At 40.8% G+C, this 13,459-nt stretch overlaps 1 protein-coding gene across 1 annotated transcript in view; it reads right to left on the bottom strand.

Moving 5' to 3' along the window:
- LOC137430902 (histone deacetylase 4-like) overlaps positions 1-13,459 on the bottom strand; it is a 500,554-nt gene that overhangs the window by 303,639 nt on the left and 183,456 nt on the right. Inside the window, exon 11 of the mRNA XM_078782462.1 lies at positions 1,976-2,215. Within this exon, the coding sequence (XP_078638588.1) occupies positions 1,976-2,215 (240 nt within the window). The remainder of the gene's footprint in view (positions 1-1,975; positions 2,216-13,459) is intronic.

The raw sequence follows: 13,459 nt of genomic DNA, 5'->3' as shown, positions 1-13,459 counted from the left end.
ATATATATACGTATATATATATATATATACATATATATATATATATATACATGTTCAAACAAGGTATATGTGTATCATAAACAATACATTGGTATCCCTTCCAAAAGTAGTGACAGTGGCAGAATCATCACCCCCCTGCCAAAGTAGACTTTTGATTAAAAATACTTAAAGTGAAGGAGTATGCGTGTGTATATATATATATATATGCCTGTGTCTGTTTATACATATGTGTATACATATGTGTCTGTTTATAGTGAGCCAAATTAGCTCTTATAGCAACATGTGTGTATATAAAAATGAAAGAAGAATAAATAGAATAAAAATAGCAAAAGAAGAAGACATAAAAAAACATCCCCAAAAAAAAACAGTTAAATATGTTGGTTTGTTTAAATGGAAGGGGTCATTTTAAATATTCGATTTCAGGAATAATCACATGCCCCCAACGAGAAATAAAAACAGACTTTGAATTAAACATTGAATTTAGATTACAAAGGAGAATATATAGCCAACAAAACAAAGACAAGAACAAAAAATAAATAAATGTGAAGAATGCCTTTAGGCAGTGCATAAGTATGGCAGCACAATGTAGTACGCTGTCATTTTTTCATCAAACATTTTAAAATAACCATGTATACATAAGTAAAAACATTTAACTTTTGTCGTGTGTGATAAACAGTTGAATGACACAAATTATTAACAACAATCTGTCTCCAGTGCAATGACCTTATAAGCACTGTGGAGCAGCTATATTTATTGTTTCAATATACCATGTAGTGGAAACACATCCGTATGTTACATGTAGTTGAAACATCTGTGTGTTTCGAGTTTCTAAGCCAAATGATTTTGATTCTAATGAAACTGATTTCTTACTTTACTGAAATTAACCTTGTGGTATCATGGAGTATAATGGTTTCATGCATTCAAGGAATGTACTTATAAATGCTTTCTCGACATCGCCTCGTATCGTACCCTTAGAATTCATCAACACTTTTATGGTGCCACATGTGCACATGTTAATTTTTGCACAGAAGTTGAGGAAGGGATCATGACATTAGACATACAAACAAATTATTAGTTTAACCCACAAAGCGGGTTGGATGCAAGATATGTATGCAAAGAGTGAAAAACTGACGTCAACCCAAATAACGAATCATGACCTTTCTTACAATGTATTGTGCCCGTGTATTATATGAAAGCTTGCATCTAATTGGTGGAGAAAAGCCGATGACGAAAAAGCATTTCCGGCCTACCAAACAGTAAATCCAGCACTTTATGGGTTAATTTCATTTTTAAGGCGTCTCTCACTGCTAATGTAAAATCAAATGGAAATCCTGTTCAGTTGGATTTTTAAACTAGAACAATGCGACTGTGTCACAAATATGCCGCCGCATAGTCCCACAACAGGTAGATGCCCTCGTTCACTGTCCTAAAAATAAACAAGTTTGATTTAAATCCCTTCAACTGTTTTCAAGTATCACATTTTCACCAGCCATGACAGGTTTAACATCGATCGGTGAAGCAGTTTCAGAGAAGGGATTTTTAAAAATAAACATTTTTGCCTGGTATAGCACTTCACCGATGATGTCATCATTATCATGCTTTTGTTTCCCATTGGGAGTACTTGACAATGTGCCAAGTTTCAAATTTTTCCATTCAACGGTTTCAGAGAAATATTTTAAAAATTATTTGCTTTTAATCCAAGAGGGCTGCCATACCACGTGACCTATGACGTCACAATTATCATAAAAACATTCTGCATGGGTGTCACTCCTACCCTGAAAGTTTTGTCTCAATCGGACATATGGTTGCTGAGAAAAACAAGGTTTAGCCCCTACGGATGGACGGACAACCCGAAAACATAATGCCTCCGGCGACTTTGTCGGCGGAGGCATAAAAAAAGCATACGATATATAATGTTGCCAAATTGTTGTGCCATTAAAATGATGTGTCATAATGAAGAGGAAATGGAAAATACCTGGTACAAAGAAAGCACTTGCTTGTCCTCCAGCGTAGTGTTGTTTGGTACTCGGTCATTTATTTCATCACATACGATTGTCTCCAGCTCTACGTTGTGATTGTCATTATAAGTTGGAATATGGTGAGACCCTTTGACTAGAATGTCATCATCATCTTCCTGCATCGGCACAACCTCATCCTGCTGGCTTGTGGGTATCCCTTTCTCACCCTTTGAAGTCTGCATGCTTGGCCTGTGAACCTGCAAGAAAAAGGTGTCCATTTGCAGAATTAGCACGAGTTTCATAAATTACATTTTTTGAATTTTTTTTTTTTTTTTAACATGTTTAATAATTTGCAAAACTTCGATCAAAACCACACTCGAAGAGAACAAAAAGTGTAACCTGGTGTCAAAGACCCTCCAAGAATACCAGACCACTTGCTACCTCAATCCAGGTAGGAATGTTGAATTTAGCCAAGGTCCATGCAGGATAACAATCGCCATTTAGATATACCACATGGTGTGATGTTGCAGTAAACAGAAAACTCCCAACGTTATGTCTACTCAAAAATTATCAGAATTTCTTTTTTTATGATCAGATGCAGATTTTGAAATGTTTTATTCAAAACTCTACAGTTCCTGTTTATCCAATGAAGCCATGATGTCACTGCACATGTCATTGCATCAGCGGCACAATCTCACATCATTGCAACGATGGCCAACATCCACATGTGGCATACGAGAAAAGATTGAATGAGATTTAAATATGGCTCTTCTACCTTTTCATCATCAACGAGGCAAAAAAAAAAAAAGTACAGTTGTTGCAGGACACTCATGGATAGAGGTATGGTATGGGATTCACCAGAGTATAAGCAACGCCATGGAACCCTAAATGTAATCAAATAATTGTCACCATGTAATGTGGCGATTTCAATTGTCACCATGCAACACGACCATTTATCTCTCTCCCAACGATGATTCCCAATCTCCACAAATCTAAACAGGAACCTACCAATACATCTTTCTCACCTTCTGTTGCCACTGCCATACTCGTTTACATTAAAACAAAAACTCTTCTCCTTAATCTTCTTCTTCACTGATAATAAATTGTGAGTCTCATTCAATCCCATTTCTCAGATTGATTACATTCAGAAAACGCTTGCTATATTCAATCTATGAGTTTAATAATAATGAAAGGCAGTATCCGTCCGTCCGTCCATCTGTCTACTCCATAACTCCAAAACTCCAAAACCATTAAACCTAGCAGCTCCAAACTTTGCATGCATACACATGGACCTCCAACAGATTGCAAGGATGAAAACTGGGTGTTTGGGTGTGTTATAACACCCTTTTTGAAGATGATTAACGAGGTGGCTCATAAGAAAACTAGAACAATGTGACTATGTCGCCAATATGCCTCTGCAAAGTCCCACAACAGGTAGATGCCCTCGTTCACTGTCCTAAAAATAAACAAGTTTGATTTAAATCCCTTCAGCTGTTTTCAAGTATCACATTTTCACCAGCCATGACAGGTTTCACATCAATCGGTGAAGCAGTTTCAGAGAAGGGAATTTTTGAAATATCCACTTTCAAGCTAATATGGCTGCCATACCACATGCCATATGACCTTTAAAATGTACACTCTGCACATGTATGGGTAGAGGGTCACGTTTGTGAAGTTTCGTGTTGATTGGATAAGGTTCGTTTTTCTATCCAAGATGGCTGCCAAACCATGTGAGCTACGACATCATCATTTTCAAACTATATGCAACAGTGCTGGCAGATGATATTTGTAAAATTTCGCATCAATAGGGTAAGCGGTTTCAGAGATAAAATTATTTAATATTTTCCTTCAATCCAATATGGCTGCCACTCCATGCGACCAATGATGTTTTAGTGATCATCCTTTAATCGCCATGCATAGTCAGTCACACTTAAAGTTTTGAGTCAATCAATTTGGTGGGTTCGGAGAAAATGTTTTTTTAAAGGTTTTCGGTTAAATCCAATATGGCTGCTAAAACATGTGACCTATGATGTCATAAATTTAATATTTCAATACAAATGGGTCATAGATCATGTGCATGCAATTTCAGATATTTAGGATAAGGAATTTGATTAAAACATTTTTGGCTGGCAATTCCACTTTACCTATGATGTTTATCAGTATCATGCTTTTGTTCCCCATTGGGAGTACTAGACAATGTGGCAAGTTTCAAATTTTTCCATTCAGCGGTTTCCGAGAAATAATTTTGAAATAATTTGCATTTAATCCAAGATGGCTGCCATACCACGTGACCTATGACATCACAATTATCATACAAACATTCTGCATGGGTGTCACTCCTACCCTGAAAGTTTTGTCTCAATCGGACATATGGTTGCTGAGAAAAACGAGGTATAGCCCGTACAGACGGACGGACGGATGGACGGACAACCCGAAAACATAATTAATGTCTCTGGCCACCTTCGGGGGCGGAGGCATAAAAACCCGATGTGGTGGCTTACCAATATGGTGGCCCGCCATCTTGGTCAGCCCACTGCACCTCACTGGGTTCTTAAGCCGCCATTTTGTTTCGGCCTACTAAAACGTGCCTTGCCTTGGAAGCACGGTCAATAATTATCATTACATAATTGAAGCATATCATCAAAATCTGGACTCGGATATGAGGATTGGATGCTGTAGACTAAATAATCTCCAAATCTGGAGTGAAATCTGACAACATTTCCCATATATAGCGATTGGTGAGCGCTATTCAGGCTGCTTTTACAAGTCAAGGGGTACAGTAGACGAAGCTCACATTTTTTTGCGATATAATTTCATTGTATTAATAGATAGTTATATTAATGTACCAACAAAAATATACTTATTTTAAAAATAACAAATCAAATGTCGTGTTTGGAACTCAAATCAAACGTTCGCCATGTTGAACTGTATCATTGCAAATGTAAAGTCGACATTTTGTCTGCTCTCAGTGGTTTCCACTTTTTGCTGATTTGCTGCTTGATTTTCACATTTATACAAGACTATTTAAAGGTAAATCTTTGTGTTGTCATTTTTGTGTACTTCATCTGTGCTGTCCACAAATTAATTGACCTAATATGCAAATTCTTAAAATTGTAGGTCAATCGCATGAAAATGGATGATTTTATGTGACGCTGACCTTTGACCTTTTGAGAAAATTATTGATTTGCCTTAACCATATTCTCATAAACACACGGACACACACACACAGCATTCAAAGACTCATGGGAAGTTACGAGGGGCGGCAATTCGACATCTGCCCTGCCCCCCCCCCCCCGCCCCCGCCCCCGCCCCCTCCCCCTCCGCATCATTTTTCCTTGATATGCCACTGCTCTGTTTACTTCTACTAGGGCATGCCCGTACTATATATATATCTAAAATTATATCCCCCCCCTCTATTTACATGAAATGGTTTGGTCCATTCGCAAAGCCAAAGCGGACGGCTTGCGAGTACGGTGACAATCCCCCCCCTCTATTTACATGAAATGGTTTGGTCCAAAGCGAACGGCTTGCGAGTACGGTGACAATCCCCCCCCCTCTATTTACATGGAATGGTTTGGTCCAAAGCGAACGGCTTGCGAGTACGGTGACAATCCCCCCCCTCTATTTACATGAAATGGTTTGGTCCAAAGCGAACGGCTTGCGGAGTTTGGTAAAGAAATCGCCATAGCTGATAGCTCGGTAACTACTTGTCCGATTAATTAAAAACCTTGAAAAGGCACATCCTCGGGTCCCCAGCAATATACCTGGCAAGTTTCAAGTATATCGGACCGGTAGTTGTCGAGAAACAGCGGTCGCATACACACACACAGACACACACACACACAGAGATTACTGGAATTATAGATAGATACTAGCCGAAACCCGTGGAACATCCACGGAAGGGAGGATGTGGTGTATGGATAGAGTGTACCATTATGGATGGCATAGGGGAGCGCTCATGCGATCTTCTTCTTCCGTTAAGCTCCAATTTTTTCTCTTTAAGTTGTCCAATCAGTCCTCCCTGCTCGAAGTGCTCAGGCCATGCCTTCCCGCTCTCATACTTTTATTTCCGTTCGGTGTAGAAAGAGATTGACATATTGTTCGTCTGTTTTCAGCTCGTTATCTTTAAGCTTCCTTACGTCTCGCCACCTGCTGCACCTCTCTGAGTTACGAGGATTTATGCAACGCACCCCGAGAATCGCAACGTCACTCCATTTAACTTTATTAAAATGACGATAAAGACGTTTCCTTATATATCCTAATTTAAAATGTTCAAGGGAATAAAAAGACCATTTGGTTCACACCACCCATGTTCACACCACTCGACTGTCCAATCAGCGGACGGCTCGCTTCGCCTTCGCCCAGCAGACGCCAATACGATGGCGTCGTAAGATGGCGTCGTATCGGCAGTTAATCTGATGCTTTTGGGCTCCAACGTCGGCTAATTCAGATTTTTCGAGTATGGCTGTACGTGATAAACAAAGAGCGCGGTTCGTAGATCGTAAATCCATTAGTGCCGTGGGCATCGGGTCACTGGGTGCGGCGTAAAAGGGATAACAAAGTCGAGTCCTTACGCTATTATTATATAGATAGTACCTGGATCTGTTTTTAAAATTCCATCTAGATGATGGACCCAGATTGCATTTATTTTTGAAATTGATTAACCACCACTTAGTGAACGCTATTCAGGCTGCTTTTGCAAGCCGTGGCGTTACAGTAGACAGAGCTGCCTTTTTGTTTTTACATACCCATTTTTACATTGACTCAAATTTTTGTGTGATCTAGTCACTCTCCCCCTCCCCACCCTCACTTCCTTGCTCCACCCTCCTTCCCTTCTCTCTCTCCTCCCTGCACCTCCCCCTCCTTCCTCTTCTCTCCCCCTTTCCCCCTCCAACCCCCCTCTTCTCTCCTCCCTCCTTTCTCTCTCTCCCTTCCATCCTCCCTCCTCTCTCTCCCCATCCCACTCCACTCCCCTCCCTTTCTTTCTACCTCCCTTCCCTTCTCCTCACCATTTCCTTCCCTCCCTTCCCCTCCTCTCCAATTCCCCCTCTCCTCCCCCCTTCCTTTCCCTTCCCCTCCCCCTTTACCTCCCCCCTTCCCCTTTCCTCCCTCCCCCTTTACTTCCCCCCTATCCCCTTTCCTCCCTCCCTCCTCTTCCCTCTCTCCCCTCCCCGTTCCCCCTTCCCTCCCCTCCCTCCCTCCTCTTCCCTCTCTCCCTCCCTCCTCTTCCCTCTCTCCCCTCCCCGTTCCACCTTCCCTCCCCTCCCCGTTCCCCCTTCCCTCCCCTCCCTCCCTCCCCTTCCCTCTTCCTCCTCCTTCCTCTCCTCCTTCCCCCTTCCTCTCCTCCTTCCCCCTTCCTCTCCTCCTTCCCACTCCCTCCCTCCTCTCATCCCCTCTCCCTCCATCCTCTCCTCCACCCCTCATTCATATTCCCGTCAGGAAGCGACTCATTGTTACCCAGAACCGCCGAGTACTTTTGCTCATACATACATACAGTATATACATACATACGCAGTAATATATCGCCCTACCAATTTCCGATTATAGACCACCTTTTAAAGCATCACAAAATAGTTTGCTATACCTGCAATACAGTTGAGGAAAGGATACGAACAAAAAAAAAACAGCTAATATTTCAATAATCTATTCCCACGATTTTTAAAGGGTGAAAGTAAAAAAAAAAATTCTCTTAAAACCTGTCATTCAAAATACTATACCATCTATTTATTACGTAAGCAAAAATTGTAGAATTTCCCTTTTCCCTTCTGCACTGCATTCTCCATACGTGAGGAGTGGTGGACTGATGTGACGTGGTGCTTCACGGAGGTGAGGACGCACATGTCCTCAAAAATGTACGTACGCACATGACCTCTCAACTGCGTACGTAAATTTATCTCTATCTACAAGATTGGTATACCATCAGTGAAGCGACGGGCCTTCTATTCTAGTAAGTATTAAACAAGTTTCCAAGCCATAATCCATGTACATTCAAAGCACATCAAATGATTTGAAATATGCCCTGCTGAAGTATGTTCGTTTGCTCCACTGAGTGCGGAGAGGAAGGCAATGTGAAAAAAAAGACCTCACTGACTGACCCACAATGCTCTGGGAAGTGGTCATTTCATCAATCTCAGTGGGTGTGTTTGTGTGAAAGTCAAGTCTAGTGTTGTCTTAGTTATGTATCTGTCTGCATGTGTGCATGATTTGCCTCGCAGCTTAGAGACTGTAAAAATGAAATAAATAAAAAATAGAGGCATGCCACAAGAACTAATAATAATTAAAATAAAAAAAAAAAATTAAATAATTACCCTTGGCAGCAAAGGTGGACATAGGTGATGTCTTCACCCCTGTCTGTCTGTGAGCAGGATATCTCAAAAAGTTAATAAAGGATTCAGACTAAATTTGGTGAGCACGTTCGGTGTGTGAACAAGGACGAATTGATTAGAATTTGGTGAACATCCCGATCCAGGCACTGCGATTTTATAAGTGATTCTTCACCATTGAGAGATAGGGTGAAAACGACATATAGCACGATATCTCAAAAAGTTGTGGACAGATTCGGACGAAACTTGGTGGATGAGCTGATCAGGTGAGAAGAACAAGCGGATTCGATTTTGGTTCAGGTCTGAATCCAGATCCGGCCTATCAGTGGGATAAAAAAAAAAAAACCACCTTTAGAGGCCATTTTTCCCCGCAAAGCAGGGGTTGGCCTTTTTCGGGAACCGTGGTTGTTGTTGTTTTTTGGGTCCCCTTTTTGAAGCAATGTTATCGGTGGGATACAAAAGGTAAACTGTTCAGCCTGGCAGGAGTACGCTGTGCTCTATCTACCAAGTGCCATTCTAGTTAAACAATGCTGCATGTGCTGCACACATGAAGGGAAGTGTTTGTAAATGAAAAATAAATATACGTGGGATGTTTGAAAGGATCTCGTACTTTCCCAAATGATTTTATGTACTTACGCATTGAAAAGTACAAATGGGATATATGTTGACACGTCATGAATCCTGTTCAAAGAACTTCGCAAAAGGAAGGTACTGTATCTGCAATTGTGCGTGGACTTGGCGAATCCTTTATGTAGATTGAACATAGAGTACTTCATACTCTAGCATAAAGAGCTGCGTGCGTGGAGTTCAGCAGGCCGTCCCGTGAGTTCAGCCACACACGTGGAAGCACGGGTAGATCCGTAGGCCGGTGGCCGTGGCACCCTCGCAGTGGGGCCCGAAGTTCTACTTTCGTGTGCTTGGGTGTGAGAGATGCTTGCACAGCTGTTGCCGAAGAGCAGGACTAAGGCAGTGGGGAGCTGCATTTGTAGAGGAGGCCTCGTCGGTCAAGGGAAAGAGCACAGGTCATAGAGTGTCCGGCTTGTTGGGGCAACTCTGATAGAAGGACGTCAGTTATAAATGGCTCTACATGCTCGTTATTTTCTTTGCAAGTGTTCATTTAGGCTCCAAAAAGCACCATCAAAGGGCATTTTCACTTGGAAAAGGAGTTTACATCAGTTTCCTAGCAAGTCATACATGGCTGCAGGCCATGTTTTAATGAGAATATTGGAGGCTCTGAAGTATACATGGAGTACTGAGCTGTGTTTTTTCAGTCATTGGAAACAAGTCTTTTCAAGGCAACAGCATGAGGTTGCGTGTGATTGAATCTCATTTCCAGTGCAGCTGTGATCCTCTCCAAAAAAAAAAAATAAAAAAAAGCATAAAAAATGTTCATGATTGAGCTTTGATGTTGCCCGTTCTCGCATTACTTACCAAAGGCAATGCAGGTGATATTGAAATGTACCTAACAAGTGCACCCATTGTTGTCTTGATTGGGCAACATTTTGTTAATCCGGAACATCTCAGAGTCTGAAACAAATGCCACTCAGTTTATTGGATTGTGTTACTGCTGTTCTCCTTTTACTAGCACACTGGACATTCAGATAAGGAAGGACACCTTGTGGTAATTTTTTGGAATCTTCAAGTGCAAACAATGATGCGCTAAATGTTTTAAAAGTTTGTAAAGTTGTGCAAAGAAAGTTGTATCAATGAGTTATTTATAAAATGCAATCTATGAATTCAAAGAAAGTGACAAATCCCCCCCCAAAAAAATCAAAAAACGTTTTTTTGAAATAATTTTAAAAATTCAAAGAAAGTGACAAATCCCCCCCAAAAAATCAAAAAACGTTTTTTAAAAATAATTTTCAAAATTCAAAGAAAGTAACAAACCCAAATAAAATAAAAAAACGTTTAAAAATTTTTTTTTCAAAATTCAAAGAAAATGACAAACCCCCCTCCCCCCCCCCCCCCAAAAATCAAAAAACGTTTTTTTGAAATAATTTAAAAAATTCAAAGAAAGTGACAAATCCCCCCAAAAAAATCAAAAAACGTTTTTTAAAAATAATTTTCAAAATTCAAAGAAAGTGACAAACCCAAATAAAATAAAATCAAAAAACGTTTTTAAAAAATAATTTTCAAAATTCAAAGAAAATGACAAACCCCCCTCCCCCCCCAAAAAAAATCAAAAAACGTTTTTTTGAAATAATTTTCAAAATTCAAAGAAAGTGACAAATCCCCCCCCCCCCCCCCCCCAAAAAAAATCAAAAAACGTTTTTTTTAAACAATTTTCAAAATTCAAAAAAGTGACAAATTCAAAAAAAGGGAAAGTGACAAAAGAGGGCCAGATGCATAACACAGCTGTATTATGAAAATGACATCCCATAGTGCTGTCATGTTGTAAGTGCTATTCATTTCTGCCTGGCTTTATGAATTCATCGGCAACAGGCTGGTGGAAGCGAGGAAGTGCCTTGCGAGGTTAAAGCAGCCTCCCTGCAAAGAGGTTGCCGGCTTCGGCTGCTGCAGGAAATTAAAGCTGCCCATTATTTATGGCCCTGGAGACCTGCCTGTTCTCGGGTTTATGGGCAGAGGCACCCGGGGAGTGTCTGATCACTTGTCAGCTGGAAGCACATGGGTCACATGCTTTGGAATCTGGGAAAATAGCGGCACGTGGCCCTCGGGACCGAAGCCGACTCTTCTCCAAAAGTGAAGAAGAATTAACAACACCTTAGCCTTTGCAATCAAAAGTTATTAAATCACCCCAAAAAACAGCACACACCAATCAAATAATGTCGAAGTCAAAAGATTTTAAAACTGCTTGTCGGCTCAGGTTCAGTGGTCGAAAGAAGTAATAAAAGAATGGAAATATAATGGGTCAATAAATTTGGTTGTGAGAAGGCTACGGAAGTGGTAGAATTGGAAAGGCTCCTCCTACCCCTGCACCGAGTGACCCTTCGTGCCCCAGGTGAACGTTGCAAAAGTGCACTCTTGACATCTTAATATCACGTTGCTGAAGCGTTTCCTGCTTCCAAATTGCCCAATACGATTAACATGAGAAATGCTTGTGCAATAAACGTTTTCTTTTGTCGGTGAGATTCATCAGCTCGTTTATACATTATTCTCCGTGCATTTGCAAAGAGATATAATGTACTATTAATTGTTGATGCAGGAATCCAAACATGACTCGAGACTTGAAGTGTACGTGCCCAAAGACGCATATAATGTGTGCGTTGATTTCACTGTGGCTTGGATCAATTGCATCGACCATAGCTGGAACGACAATGAACTCAAACCAAGGGTAATAGCAACGACAGATACTTAGAATCAAAAGAAAATGTTGTGAAAAAAACAATAAATAAATATATATACATATAATAATTATTGTTACTGTTGTAGAAATTATATATATATATTGACATTCGATTAACATTTGCCAGGTTACGATGGTTTGAAATATCCATTGTTCAAAAAAGTGCACAACACGATTACCGATTTTAAATCAAACAGGGAAGGGCATGCATACTTCGTTTCAGGCTGTTTCGTACATGATCCACAAAGATTCTCAAGCCAATATTCCAACTCTGGCATGCGGTAGCCATTTTATATCCGACTCGTAGCTCATTTCCTGCCTTGTGCCAAGGCACAACATTTTTCGAGGTGTCTGGATAAGTCTACTGGCATCTTCTTTGGAGGTCTACTCATTCTTGGATCAAAACTGGCATGATCTGGTGCTATATGGATAAATGTAATATAAAAGTGGTTATGTGCACATTACTCTGCTCACATATCTCCAGTCATGCCTCACATTGCGGTTTTCCTTCCACATTGTATTCCCTGGGTGGTGTATATTTGGAACGTTGGTTGTGTGATGAAGGTGGTTGCGTGATTTGTGGGTGAGCGGGCTTGAGTTGTGAGCAAGTGTGGGGTGATGTGGGATGGTGTACCCGCTTGACTTGCAGGTACAATGGTCCCAGCTTGCCAGAGCTGGAATTTAAGCCTGTGGAAGTTCGTGAATCATGAACAACATCATCTGTCGCTAAGTCCCCTCTTTCCTGTTGTAGTTAAAACAGGTAGAGCAGTGCGTTGAACAATATCATTGTTGGTTAAGATACAGGAGGGAGAGGAGGGGTGATAGAGAGCAAGGAGGGGTGTGAGCTATTGAAGGGGGAAGGGAAGGGGAACGGTGTAGGAGAGGAGAGTGAGGAAGGGTGCGAAGGGCGGGGGGTGGGGTGGGGGGAAACAAAATCAATGATGCCCAGAATTGCCGGGTAACAACGGGGATCCCTCATCTCACCCTTCTCCTCCTCCCTCCTCCCACCAGTTCCCTTTCCTCTCATCATCCACCCCTCCTCCAGACTGCCACCCCAAACCTTGCCCTCCCTCTTCACACCCCATCACTACCCTCCTCCAATCTCCATCCACCCATTTCCCTCCATCTTCCCACCTCCACCCTTTCCCCCCAGACTCCAAACATGTTATATATATCAAGCTGAAAAATATTGAACAGAAATATAAATAAAATTTAACGTATTATTTTAATGCTTTTGGGTAGACAATATTGAATGTTTTTTTTCCATAAAAGGCCAGAATGTGTAAATTATTTGGTGTTCCAAGTCTCGGGCAGCTCACATATAGTTGACCATGTGAAAGAGATATTCCAAATCTGTTTTGTCAGACAATTGGACCACACTCTCTAAACAACTATATCGGTATACGGATCAAAATCACTTGTTTTTAAGTTTTCGCAGGGTGGATATTTCGAGAAGTCAGCGAGTGGTAAACTTTTTTCTAAAAATTCGTCTTTCACCCTTGAGAGTTATGTCGTTACATGAGCAGTAAAATTACCTTCAAATCGATTATAAGTTGTGTTTGTGTTATTTACGTTTTAAAAAATAATTTCTGATAAGTACATTTTGAGAGGTCACGTGACTCCTTCACACCGATCTTACAGATCGATTAACAGTTCTTTTTCACATCCGAAACCATATTTGACGATCAAAGCACACCATCTCACCAATTTATATGGGTATTCAGGTTGAAATCCGAAAATCTTTGGGTTTTTGTATGAAGCATTGTATATTATGGATATATTGTACCTCGGAGATGCCAGTGTGTTTTAAAGTTATGAATTGTAAGAAAAAGACGATTTAAATCCCTTAGTAAGGTGCATACTGGTAAAAAATG

The sequence above is a fragment of the Myxine glutinosa genome, chromosome 7 (genome assembly GCF_964187855.1).
Source record: "Myxine glutinosa chromosome 7, kmMyxGlut1.1, whole genome shotgun sequence".
Classification (NCBI taxonomy): Eukaryota; Metazoa; Chordata; class Myxini; order Myxiniformes; family Myxinidae; genus Myxine; species Myxine glutinosa.
Note: the sequence above shows the minus strand (reverse complement) of the source record. Positions and strands in the feature narration are given on the sequence as shown.